This window comes from Terrapene carolina, unplaced genomic scaffold (assembly GCF_002925995.2).
Source record: "Terrapene carolina triunguis isolate 2854851 unplaced genomic scaffold, T_m_triunguis-2.0 Scaffold66, whole genome shotgun sequence".
Taxonomy (NCBI): Eukaryota; Metazoa; Chordata; order Testudines; family Emydidae; genus Terrapene; species Terrapene triunguis.
In genome coordinates this window covers 8,468,282-8,481,487 of record NW_020664417.1, presented here as the reverse complement: position 1 = coordinate 8,481,487, position 13,206 = coordinate 8,468,282, and the positions used below count along the sequence as shown (strand labels likewise).

At 40.7% G+C, this 13,206-nt stretch overlaps 1 protein-coding gene across 1 annotated transcript; it reads left to right on the top strand.

Annotated features, from left to right (window-relative positions):
* Positions 1–1,064: 1,064 nt before the first annotated feature.
* On the top strand, positions 1,065–12,793 carry LOC112114644 (WD repeat-containing protein 64-like). The gene is made up of 9 exons (XM_024211450.1): positions 1,065–1,120; positions 2,777–2,865; positions 5,287–5,379; positions 5,865–5,910; positions 6,314–6,360; positions 7,898–8,015; positions 10,187–10,256; positions 12,495–12,568; positions 12,723–12,793. The coding sequence occupies exons 2-8, from the start codon at positions 2,831–2,833 to the stop codon at positions 12,554–12,556; spliced, it is 471 nt and encodes a 156-aa protein (XP_024067218.1). The 5' UTR covers positions 1,065–1,120; positions 2,777–2,830; the 3' UTR covers positions 12,557–12,568; positions 12,723–12,793.
* Positions 12,794–13,206: the final 413 nt, after the last annotated feature.

Here is a 13,206-nt window from a genome sequence, read left to right as displayed (position 1 = left end):
TCTCATGGAAATGATGGATTTTCCAGGAACAATTCCTATTCTGTAGAAACTGTCCCCTGTGACAGTTTCTTATTCCTGCAATGTAGTCTGGGAAAGGGTGACTTAAAAGGTCAAAGGAGCTTTTTAGTCCCTCTACTAAAATATGGAAGGGATAGCAAGTGTGGCACTCTGGGTTTAGAGGGACATTAATATACTAGTTGTCCTTCACTCCCCCCACAAGACCCAAACAAGCAAATTGCAGGATGAGAGAAGAAATCAAGTGGTACCCCCTGAAAAATTGAAAAGAGGTGTGGCCTACCTCCTGTCCCTTGAAGAAGCCTCACTTAGAAGGTTCACTGACAGTTGGCTTTTCTCATGGCTTCAGTTTTCATTGTGCACATTTTTTGAAATCTTCAGCACGTGACTTTGTATCAGTTTGCAAAGACACTGGAAGTAACATGCTCAACTCCTGTGAGTCACTTCCTGAACTCCCATCACACAACATTCACCTCCTGCAACTGAATGAAGTGCTGCATATGAGGACTCTGAAGGGCCCCTATCCTGTCCTGTTTGGCACCATAACTTGATATTCAGAATCTCAAAATGAGTTCTCAATAGATTTGCATTCATGTCTTCATGAGATTGTTTTGACAACACAAATGAATGAGCTAACTAGCATCATGCTCGTACAGTGAACAGATTTAATGAATTTTATGAATTGCTGCATGAGTCCTTATGTGTTAGTGTCAAAACAAAGAAACTGGACCCAATTCTGAAAAACTCCCATTAACTTCAACACAAACTGGATTAGAACTTCTGTTACAAGTTTTTAGTGGTAGGTTTGTGTAAGTGTGTAATTATATATTTAAAGGGAATCGCAGACAAGCTATATTTTGGTGTAACTTTATTGAATGTGATTTGTTTTCACATGTAACTGTATTGCCATGTGAAGGAAGAGTACCAACCAAGGACCAAGCAAATATCATTTCACCATCTACCTACAGTGTCAGAGTTGCCACACAGAGAACCCCTCCTCCACATCTCTTCTACAGTGGATAATAACATCATAGGTGTTGGGCAGGATGGATTGGTTTCCATCTGGACCAGAAACTTAAAATTGAAGAAAAGTCAGCTTATACTTGTGAGTTTTTGTTTGTTTGTTTGTTTTTAAAAAGAATGTCATTTAAAGAAAGCTATATAGTTGGTGATGCCTCAGAATCTTCTCTGACCCTAGAAATTAAGTGTTTCCACATAGAATATCACATTTAAATTTCAGAACTCACATTGATGTCAGAGAGGAGAAACTCATTTTTGTTATTTGGAAGCAGCAGTTTCACAGAATTTTTAAAGTGATGGAAAGATTAGTTTTTACTGTCAGTAAAGTCCCATTAACTGATGATTGGTTCAATCTGGTAGATTAGCTGATTTGATGTCAAACTCTGGAACGTACTTGGTGGATTTTTGCAATTCACAGTGGTGTGTTGATACTGCAGCCCATATATTACATGAGATATTAACATTATAAATCACAATAAATAAATCTTTCAGATGAAGATAAATAAAAGCTCTTGTTAGTTAGATGTGTTATCTGTAAAGGCATTATGCTGCTATTTGCAAGAGCAGAAGTGTTGGCATGTGTGTTTCACGAAGTGTTAGTTTAGGCCAAATCCGAATAAACCTCCACACACTCCCAATTTTGCTTGGTTAGGAAGCTGTGGCCTTTCCTTTTGATAGTTATCCATGCCTTTGCTGCCTCCATATTTATTTAGATTTATAAAATAAAAAAAAGGCACCTAAAAAGCTCTGTGTGCTCTCCCACTATTTAGTTGCACATCTGAATTATACAGATCTCAGCTTCAACCCTTACCTCCCAGGCACAATCACATAGTAAACCAATACCCCATTGCATTGATACCCTACCCCTCTGTAAATTAGCCTGCCAAAATGCCTGAAGAAACAGATGAGCTTGGCAGCATTAAGTACTACAATATATTCTACTGGGTAGTGGTTTGAACAGCACCCATTTACGTAGCAGTGTTTTTCACCTGGAGTGTATTATACCCATGCTCCAGAGACTGAACTAGCTTCCAATTCAAATCTGAGTGCGATTCCAGATGCTGTTTTTGAGCCCTAAAACTTTTTATAGTTTGGGTCCTGTGTATTTATGACGCAACCTCTGAGTTCTTTTCCTAGCAGCTGACTGAGCAGGGACACTAGAGTTGCCAGTCCACAGATTTACAAACTGGCAGCAAAGTGTTTGCACTAGAGACTGAGGCTGAGAATTCACAGCTCCATGGTTCATCCTCAGTCCAACACAGCCAGAATTTTTTAACCTTCACATCATACTGCAAAGCCAGGGTAAACTAGCAGGCCTTCTCTAGTCTTTGTTAGACTAACATTGTGTATTGTCAAGTGCACCAGTGGTCACAATGGTCAAATGCTAAGGACTGCACAGGGTTCCCTGAGGCAGAATTCCTTCCTTAATAGGCCAGCTGAGCTCTATATAATCACACAGCAATCACCTAATTAATTGATAGACTCATAGACTTCAAGATCAGAAGGGACCATCGTGATCAGAGGCTGACCTCCTGCACATTTTAGGTCACAGAACCTCACCCACCCACTCCTAATATCTCATGCTGTATCTGGATTCTTGTTCTAATTAGCATTTTTCCTTTATGTATTTTTCAGAAATCAAATATTTGTATTTATCCGTACATTGAACCTATGCACTTTGATTTTTTTAATGTATTTTCATCTCACATTAAGTTCTTGGCAATTTCCTTTTGGACTGCAGGATGAAAACAAAGTATTAAACAGAAAACTGAAATGGATTTCAGATTCAACTTTAATGCCTCAGTACAATAAGCTGATTATTGGAACCTGGTAAGTAACCCTTTGCTGGACTTCTGAGTATGAATGAAACACTCACATTTGAACAGTACTTTGGACTTTAACAAAATACAGCCTCTTCAACACGGATGAATGTTGTTTTCTTTTAAAGGATGAATGGGTCAGAAAAGGGGAACATGCCTTTGTTGGAAGTGTGAACCTTATATTTATTCTAATTTTCTATCTCAAGACCAGTGAGCGGCCTCAGTCCAGTCCCTAGACAATTGATAAAGATATTGAATATGTGCAATCTGAATGGGTAAATTGTAGAATTCAGGATTAGTATTTTCCCCCATATACAGCATAGCACTACAAGATACATCTGTTGTCACTCAAAGGGTTTAATGTCTTCCTCAGAAGCATCAAGTATTAACAGGTGAAGCATACCAGGTCTATGGATGAATGTATGGATCCGATTTGGCAAATCCTATGTTCCTAGCAGGACCGGCTCCAGGCACCAGCTTGCCAAGCAGGTGCTTGGGGTGGCCACTCCGGAGAGGGGCGGCACGTCCAGCTATTCGGCGGCAATTCGGCGGACGGTCCCTCACTCCCGCTCGGAGCGAAGGACCTCCCGCCGAATTGCCGCCGCAGATCATGATCGCAGCTTTTTTTTTTTTTTTGCGCCGCTTGGGGCGGCAAAAACCCTGGAGCCGGCCCTGGTTCCTAGGATGAGAGTGCCTGTGTAACTGCTGAAGTTCACCTCATCTTTAAAAGCCTGGCTCTTCACTATCAGCATAGAGGTTTTTTGAGGCAGGAAGTAAAATTTTAGTTAATTATAGCAGGATGACAGGCCACCACTTAAATGTGTAGTTTCCCTCTGTCTCTGGAAAACTTTGATGTAACTTCAGTTTTTCAGCTTCTTCAACTTTGTGACTCTTTTGAAGCAAATAAGACCATGCTCTCAAGAATGAAAATACTTTTGAGCCAAATTCAGCTTTCGTGTACGCAGGTACAGCTCCACTGAAGTCAGAAGTTGTGCTTCCTTGCACCAGGGCTGAATTTGGCTCTTCCTATTCAGGATCAAAATTCTCTCTGAAAGAAAAAATTGCATTTCTTCCATTTTATTCACAGCAAAGTATCAAAGTATTTTATCCAAAGTGAATAGAAAAGAGACAGTAGTCACCTGGAAATCAGAGGTTCAGAAGTGTTAAATACAACTCAGCTACTTATAGGTCCTTACTTTTCATCAGCAAGACCTAGGGAACGGCTAGTGTTACAGATCTGGAGTCCTTTGGTCAAGGTGTCCTTGAGACAATCTGGTTGTGCATGGAGCTTTTAGAGCACTTTGAAATATCAGTTCTTAAACAAAAAGCTATGTTTTTGTTAGCGTTCCTCCCTAATGTTCTCTTTTGCTGTGTTCAGAGATTGATCACATAGTTTTCCTTTAGAGCTTTTTCATAACATTCTGCCAGGCTATTTGTAACATCTTATTGCAGCATAAACTGATGTAACGAGCAGAATTTCTGTTCTCTTTCTTTTCCTCTCTATAGCCAACTTTTTTTTTTTTTTTAATAACTGTATTTTACCACTTCCAATTGCTCAGGCAGCTTCTTGACTGAATGATATATTCATCTGTTAATGTACCCGCATTACTTTCAGAGTAAGTTATATGGGATCGGATATTAGGATTAATGAGAGGTTTTTAGAGATATATGAGTGCATTTAGAGGAGACCCATATAATTTTAGGCTGGCCTACACTAGCAATTTATGTTGGTATAACTGCATCGTTCAGGGGGGTGGATTTTTCACACCCCTGAGCGACTTATACTGACTTGACTCCCAGTGAAGACAGCACTGTGTCGATGGGAGGGCTTTTCCCGTCAACATAGCTGTTGCCCTCTCAAGGAGGCGTGGAGTATCTACGCCGATGGGAAAAGCCTTCCCTTCTATGTAGGTAGCGTCTTCAATGAAGCATTGCAGCTGCATCACTGTAGCCTTTTAAGTGTAGACTTGCCCTTGGTCTCTTCATTATTACATGATCCTCACAGATAACATGGATGAAGGGAAACTGGGCTCATCTGTCTGACTAATCATGAAATCTCCATGAGAGGGAGTGTCCTGTAGTGACTAGAACAAGGAACAGCTAGGACTGTTTAGCATTATTCCTGGTTCTGCCTCTGACACTCTAGCCTGATTCTCTTCTCCTACACCAATTTTACATGAGTGAAAATAAACTGATTTCAGTCAAATTTCTCCTGATTTACATCAATCTGAGAAGCACATCAGACTTAACATCTCTGTGCTTTGGTCCATCTGTAAAATGGACATAATATTTCTTCCATAGAGATAGGATTATTAATAATATTAATGAAAGGTATGATAATAGTGCAAATTATTATTGTTTATTAAAAAGCCAGTATTTCATGTATTCTAGTGTATTAAGTAAAATCCATGGTGTTTCATGAATGTTTCAGTGACAGAGAGATACGTCTATATGAACTTTCCAACTTTGAACCATACTGTCAAATCATTGGCCTTGAAACAATGCCTCTACACCTAGATTACAGGTATGATCTGCTATTCATATCAATTATTATCAAAGGTGACAGGATATTCTGTTCCCGATGAACATTTGGGGCCACATTTACTGCTGGCATGTGCCAGTGCAGCTTCATTAAAAATATTGGAGTTGAGCCTGTTATGCCAATAGTGAATTTTTTCCTGTATCTTTTGTGTGTTTCAGCAATGCCATCGAGTTTTAAGCTGTTTGTGGTATAGACTGTGGCTGAAAACCTGGCTCTGCTGAAGTCAAGGAAAGTTTAACCACTGACTTCAGTGGAGCCAGGATTGTACCCTGTGTCTGCAGTTATAGAGAAGAGTGCAGATATTAGTTGTATTGTTATCTCATTTATTCCACAAAATAAGCAATATTACTTGTAATATTATTTGTAATTAATCTTATGATTTTTATTACATAAATTAATCTTTGACTATACGGGGAATGGCTGCTTTATTGAATGCCTTGTAAAAATCTGTTTATCCTTTTATGAAGTGTTCGAGAGGAAGATGAATGCATAATATTGTATGGTGATGAACAGGTATGTTTGTTATACTTGTACAGTATGTTCAATTTAGTTAAAATATAGTAGAAGAAATGTTAGTTTAGTATAACAAGTTAGCCTGTATAGCCTAAACCCTGAGAATAGGGTTTTTTTCTTTTGTTTTGTTTTAATCATCTTTGCTATTTATGATAGTGAAGCTGACTAATATGTGAATACGTTGACTAATGGGAAGCATAGTTGGGAACAATCCAGTAAAATGTTTAAAGCAAGCAGGAATGTTTTGACTGGGAATTCAATGCTAGAAACAAAAATGTCTTTTTAAACCAAGAGTTTAAAACTGAACATGTGCTTTAAATCTTCATGATCTTATAGGTGAAATGTGAACTCTTACTCAGTCCCTTCGTTATGGGTGCTAACTTGTTGACATTTTGTTCCATAGGGCTGTGTTAACATCATCTTGATCTCTTCTGTGGGAGAAACACTGAGGTATGTAATTAGTTCTAGATCTCAACAGAAGATGATGCGAAAAATCCTACCCAGCTCAAGCAAGCTTAGCACAGCTCTAGTGGGTTGGCCTAAGGGAAGCCACCTTTCAACTAAGTTGCTAGAAGTGCTTCCAAGGGCCATAAGGATCTTTCTTTGAGTCTCAGATGTACCAATGCACAAGATGCAGCTCTAGGGAATCCAGCTGTCAGATGGTGGATTTCATTAACTCATTAGATCACTAGTGTCTGGCTAGCTACCAACACCTGAGCACCTACGAATGCTTCAGTTGATGGCAATGATAATAAATACCGATCATTTTAAAACAGTGCTTTACATTCTCTAAAGGCTGTAGAGATAAACAATTAACGTTTAAAACTATGTTTATAAAAGCTTATAGACCAGAGAGGAGAAAGAGCCAGTGGTGGGAGGGAGGGTCTTGTGGCTGAACAATGAGCCCATTGGTCAGTTGAGAAGCACCGGTGACAGGCTGCTGAAGTGAATTCTGTCTCGTTCTTAGGTTTGTGGTGTAACGTACAGCCTAGGGGGGAGGGATAGCTCAGTGGTTTGAGCATTGGCCTGCTAAACCCAGGGTTGTGAGCTCAATCCTTGAGGGGGCTACTTAGGGATTTGGGGCAAATCAGTACTTGGTCCTGCTAGTGAGGGCAGGGGGCTGGACTCGATGACCTTTCAGGGTCCCTTCCAGTTCTGTGAGATAGGTATATATCTCCATATACAACACTAGTTGTTGGGAGTGAGTGGCTGGATGTTGAAGTGTAGGGGAAGGAGAAGGGATGTATATTGCTCTCAGAAGCTTTCAAACAGTTCCACTTCCTGATTCTGATGTGCTAATTGACACAATGCTGGAATGATTAGACTGTAAACACAGCAAGGGATTCTGTTATTGAAATAAAAAATCCATTACAATTACATTTAATATCCGATTTAGTCATTTTTATATTATTTTTAACAAAAAATCTACAATTTTGGCCTAAGCTACTTGTAGTATCCATTTAATTAAGAACAAATTGGTTTTATAATTTCTGTCTCGCTTATACCACTTTGATAGTGTAACTCCATTGATTTCAGTGGAGTTGCTCCTTATGTTCACCTGGCTAAGTGAGAGCAGAATTCTATTTTATAATACTATAATTTATACTCAGAAATCTAGCTCTTTGGGATGGTCCCATTTTTGTTTTATGTTTGTACAGTACCCACCACAATGGGCTCCTACCCTCCTGATACTACTTTGAGAGTAATAGCCAAGAGTATTCAATTATAAGAGTTGATTTTCAGACATCTTCTTCATTCCAGTCTCGTTAGCAAAGGCTTGGGGCTTGATGTTCAACTGCCTTGCATCTTGTATTGTTATTCATTTAACACCTGTGCAAAGTGAATGTCTGATTGAAGAGAATGGTTTGCACAGTTATAAATGAGGTCCGAGGCACTGGGAAACCAAATCATTTTATTTAAAAGAATCAGTTTATAAAACAAAACAAACTCAATTCCCTCAGTTACCAACAGTTTTCCATGACTATAGGAATTGGACAAAGTGTCCAGCTGTGGAGGAAATCCCCAGTGTTTCCATGGAGAACATTAATGACAGTAGAAATATCACCTTCATTCGCTGGAAGGTTCATAATGATTGGGTGACCAAGGTAAGAGAAATTGATTTGCAGTGTTAGGAGGGTTCTGTATTTGGGAGCCTAAATTTCATTCTACTTCCTAACTTCTCAGTACATTTTATTGTTATTGTTTTCTTTGCAAGCCTCCTGTAGTGCACCTTTCATTTGTACATTTCAATAGTATTATTAATGCATTGACTATGAAATGATTGTTACCATATACATCATTGCTAAATAGCTAAAACTATGTATTACTTTGGAAAGGATTACAGAGTAGCTGAGTTCCTCCTTCCCTCACCATCCCAGCCACCCTCCCCTTCTTAGTGGCGTATTCCACGTCTCTGAATACTATCACCCCTTTATTATTTTTTGTACAGTAGCACCCAAAGGCTCCGGCTGAGTTCGAGTTCCCATTGTGCTAGGTAGTGAACCTACACATAGTTAGAGACAATTCTTGCCTCAAATAGCTTACAGTCTAAATAGACAAGACAGAAAAAGCATGACGGAAAGAAAGTATTATTGTGTCCCCACATTATTTGAAGTTGGGGAAACTGAGGCACCGCTAGATTAAGTGATTTGCCGAAGGTCAAACAGGAAATGTTATGGCAGAGCTGGGAATTCAACACAGATTTCCTCCCAGTTCATTTCCTGCCCACCATTCTGCCACGGGAGTAGGACCAGGGGGTAATTCCTTTTGGAGCCCAACAATACTGCTCCTTGTTTGACCAAAGTCACCATGAATCTAAAAAAGCCCATTCTCCCCCTTGGGTGGCGCATGCTGCTTCTGTAGCACTCCCAGCCTTTGGTGACCTCAGAAATGAAACACCAGAACTGAGAATCCAGCTTGATAAGACAAGGACTCTGGTTTGTCATGTAGGAGATCTATTGGTCTGGCCTCCGTGGCTGATGATGTTTTAATTTGAAGTTAATACCATATGTAACATTTTTGGTGTAGGGGGCTATTTCATGTCAGCTGCTTCATGTGTTTTGTGAGTGGACCTTTCATGCCGGACTTTCCAGGCAGTGTTTGAGAGACTAGCACGCAGTTTTCACTATTGTTAATAACAGCATCATGCCTTATTCCCTATGGCCCAGATTCACAAAAGTACTTAGGTGCCTAAGTCCAGCATTTAGGCACTACTGACATCATCAAAATGTCTGCTCAACTGTTACCTCACCCCATAGGTGCCTAAGCTTCCACTTGTCAGCATTCACAAAGCCACCTAAATAGTGACTCTGTCCCACAGCCAGCAAGGTGCTCAAAGCCCTAGCTCAAGCCAAAGTCCCAAAATCCCCAAAGCAGGATTCTCAAACTAGGCAGAGGTCATCTCTGTCACCAGCAGGGACTATTCCTTAGGCCTGCTTTTGAGCATGCCCAAGACCTGATATAAAAGACAGCCAAGAGAGAAAATCTCTCTCTCTCCCACCTAGGGTGTTTAGGACACTCACCTGGAAAGTGGGAACCCTGGGTTCAAGTCCCCTCTCTGCCAAATTTGGAGCAAGGACTTGAACCAGGCTCTCCCACATCGTAGTTGTGTGCCCTAACCATTAAGCTGGAGGGCATGGATCAGTGTTTGTCTCACTCCCCATCAGTACCCAGCCCAAGCCGGGGAAATTGATGATCCCACCAGCAGACCAAATAAGGTGATGAATCCTGGTCATGTGCCACCTGAGGCACGTTGCGCGTATGCTAAGAAGACAACCATTAAGCTATTGACTGTTCAGGGTTGAGGTCCCTTTCCTCCACAAGAAAGGGCTGACCTGGCTTAGACATGTAATTCCAGGAGCGGGTTCATGGCTGAGAATCACGAGTGGAGGGAGATACCTACTTCTGGCCCATCAAGCGCCTAAATACCTGTGAGGATCTGGGCCAAAGCCCTTTCCTCACATTTCACTTCTGGATAGCTTAACTCAGCTTGCTGGCTTCTGAGGATCCCTTTCTTAGGTACCTAATTCTCCCCATCCATTCTATGGGGAGCCTAGGCACCTCGGTCAAGGCTGACAATTCCACAGGGCGGCAGGGCACCTAAGGGTCAGCCATTGCAACACTAAGTGGAACAACGTCCCAGTACCTTTTTGAATTTGGCCATAAATGTGTCTAGATATAAGAGTATACAAGTCTTTTTAAAAAACACAGTTAAGCATGAAAAGCGTGTCAGGCATTTACTGAAAATTTCTTCATTTTTTTCTGTTATCTGTTGCAGATCAAATACATTCATTCTATAGAATCCATTATATCCAGTTCAAATGATGATTATACAGCACTAGTTATAGGTAAGTGAAAATTCACAAGCAGAAGAAACTTGTCACAAGTTGAAATAACCTCTGTAGGAAGGAAGGCTTGCCCTTGAATCCCAGCAGTTTCTTAAGAGGATGACCCTGTCCTGATCAGTTTCATTTTCAAAGTCCATAAGGATGTCGAAGGTTCACCACAGTGCAGAATGTTATCTCGCAAGGGGCCTTCTAGCTTGTAGGGGGAAGAGTCCTAACGCCATTCCTAAAAGACAGATTTCTCTGCACAGCAGTGCTGCAGTTTGGTTACCTGGCTCTAATGGCCTATGTCATTTTAAACTCTATTCAGTATTTTTTAAACTGTGGTGCTAAAATGCTGCTCCATTCTCTTCCAAACTGCTTATTAAAAAAAGAGTAAGCTGCAAATCATTGTGTATGAGGACTTAAAACTATTGGGTTGTTTCCATTTTTTACAGGCACTTTAATTTGCAAATGATCTGGGTCCCTAAAACAGTGCAATGTGGAGAGATCTAATATTGCTGAGGTCATTCAGGTGATTAGAAGAGCACCAATATGCCACAGTGTGAGATTTGAAATCTCTCTGAATAAATTATCAATTACTTTATACTATGCATGGCTGAAACCCCAGTTACAATTTCGTTACTGTTTTTCAGTTCATACTGTATAGGGCATCTCTGTGACATGAGAGCATGTATCTGCCTCTTTAGCTTCCAAAACTTCATTACTGTCATTATCCCTGAGAACAAAAAGCCATCTTAGCATAAGGACACAAGTTACGATTTGTCACCCCATCATTTAAAACTAATTTATAACAATACTGTAACACATTACTCCAAATGACATTTCTCAATGCCCTTTATGGGTAGAGCAAATCACTATGGTGTTTGCTTCCTAAATGATGATGGAGGAAGGAGAGATGAAGAACCTATATAATGGTTTGTTATATGAGGGAGAAATTGCAGCAATGAGTTATCTGCAAAATCAATTTGGCTGTTATCGGAGATCAATGATATTGGCTTGAACGTCTACTTGTGTGCTCATTTAAAAAAATTAGAGCTTCTCTGTTACATTTCCCCACAAATAAAGAGCAAAGCAGGTATTTTCCAGTCAAGATTGCCTTAATCTGAAATCAGAATAAACAATTGAAAAGAATGACCAAATATTGAGCCTCAGAGAGAGGGAGATCGTAAGAAAACATAGTGACTGTAACATTCTACAGATGAACTGAAATTCAAAATGGCGTCTGACTCAGCTTTCCCTGTAACAGGTGGAAAGATACCTCTATCCCCTACAAAACAATCTGTTGAAAAAACTTGAGAAGGGTACCTCAGACTTTTCTTGCCTTGCTCATGCTGGGTTTTTCTGTGGAATGGGATAATCCAGCTAAATAATGCTTAGGCCCTGATCCTCCAAGCTGCACAGCCCTGCATGGATACAGGGGTCTTCCTGTAAGGGGCACCTTGCAGGACTGGGGTTTAAATTACCTACCTGAAACGGGTATTGTGGTACTCAAATTAGATAATGGTTGTAAGGTGCTTTGAACATGAAAAGGGCTATAAACATTATTCTGTATTTTTGCTTTGACATTCAAACAAACTCAGAGAGAAACCACCAACTTTCACTTAGTTTTGCACTGAGCTCTTGGCATATAGGGAGGGCTGCAGATTTGTCACAGTATTTTATTATCAAATAATCACAGAGCAGTCAGTACATTTAGTAAAAGTCAAGGGCTTAAGGGGGAAAATGGGGTGTAAAGTCATGGAAGTGCCATCTAAAGTGGAGGAGCCATGTGCGGGAGGAAGTTAGGTCTTGCCCCTGTGGGGTGGGGCGAGGCTGCAGAGCAAGCCCACCCCACAGCAGTAGCTCCTGTTCTACATGTCTGGGCTGTTCCCTGCTCCAGATATTGCAACCTGGTGCACAGCGTCACAGTGCTGCTCAGGTTTGGCCCTTTGTCCTGATAGTGGGATAGCAGGGCCAAACCTGAGTGGTGCTGCAGCCTTCTGCATCCGGTCACGCCGAACAGAATGGGGAGCCACACCCAGACCCGCAGGACAGGAGCTGCTGCTGTGCGGTGAGTTTATTAAAATTATGGACACAAAGAAAAGTCATGGATAAACAGCAAAATCATAGTATCAGAGATATTTTTACCACCGTGACAACCCAGCAGCCTTGCATATAGGTAAAAGGAGAAAATGATTTTTCAAACATTTGATTTTTAAATGGTACTTTTGCATTCTATGTATGCACTCTCTTTAACAGCTTTGGATCTTCATCCTCGCAACACAGACCCCAATCCTGTAAACACTTCCACCCATGCCTAACTTTATCTACACGTGAGTATTCCCATTGACCTCAATGGGACTTCTTGCACGAGTAAAGTTAAGCGCTTGTGCCTTTGCAGGATTGGGACCTTGCCATTTGTTTTTAATGTAATTGAAAAGAGCATGTTTGAGTTTATTTTTCTCATTTCCAATTTTTCTCGCACAGGCTGTGTCAATGGAACTAAAGATGTGCAGCATCGTTTGAGGATTCTGATGGACTCCAGCAGCATTCCAACCAAGTGCTCTCTGCCAGGTGGGGCTTCTCCTCCAAGGCGCTTTAACTGCGATGAATCCCAATTCAAAGTGCACAGAGGGGTCAAGGCCTTTGACTTCTGTAAAGAAAGTAATATTCTTGTGACTGGCGGTTTGGACCGGAATATTCGTCTATGGAATCCTTATGTTCCTGGGTAGGTGACTGAAGGACTAACCAGTGTTAGTCAGTTTTCATATATTATTTGTTTACGGTAGCACTAACAATGTATTTTTTAAGATGTTCAAGACGGAATGATCCCTGTTCCAAGACTAGGGCTAAGACTAAGAGCTAAGTTTATTTTGAATTGTAAATATGGTATCATGCAAAGCCTGCAAGTGCAGTGCTGCTGTGAAAATGACTGCAAAATTGGCACTATGGTACTCCATGTGTAGTCTTT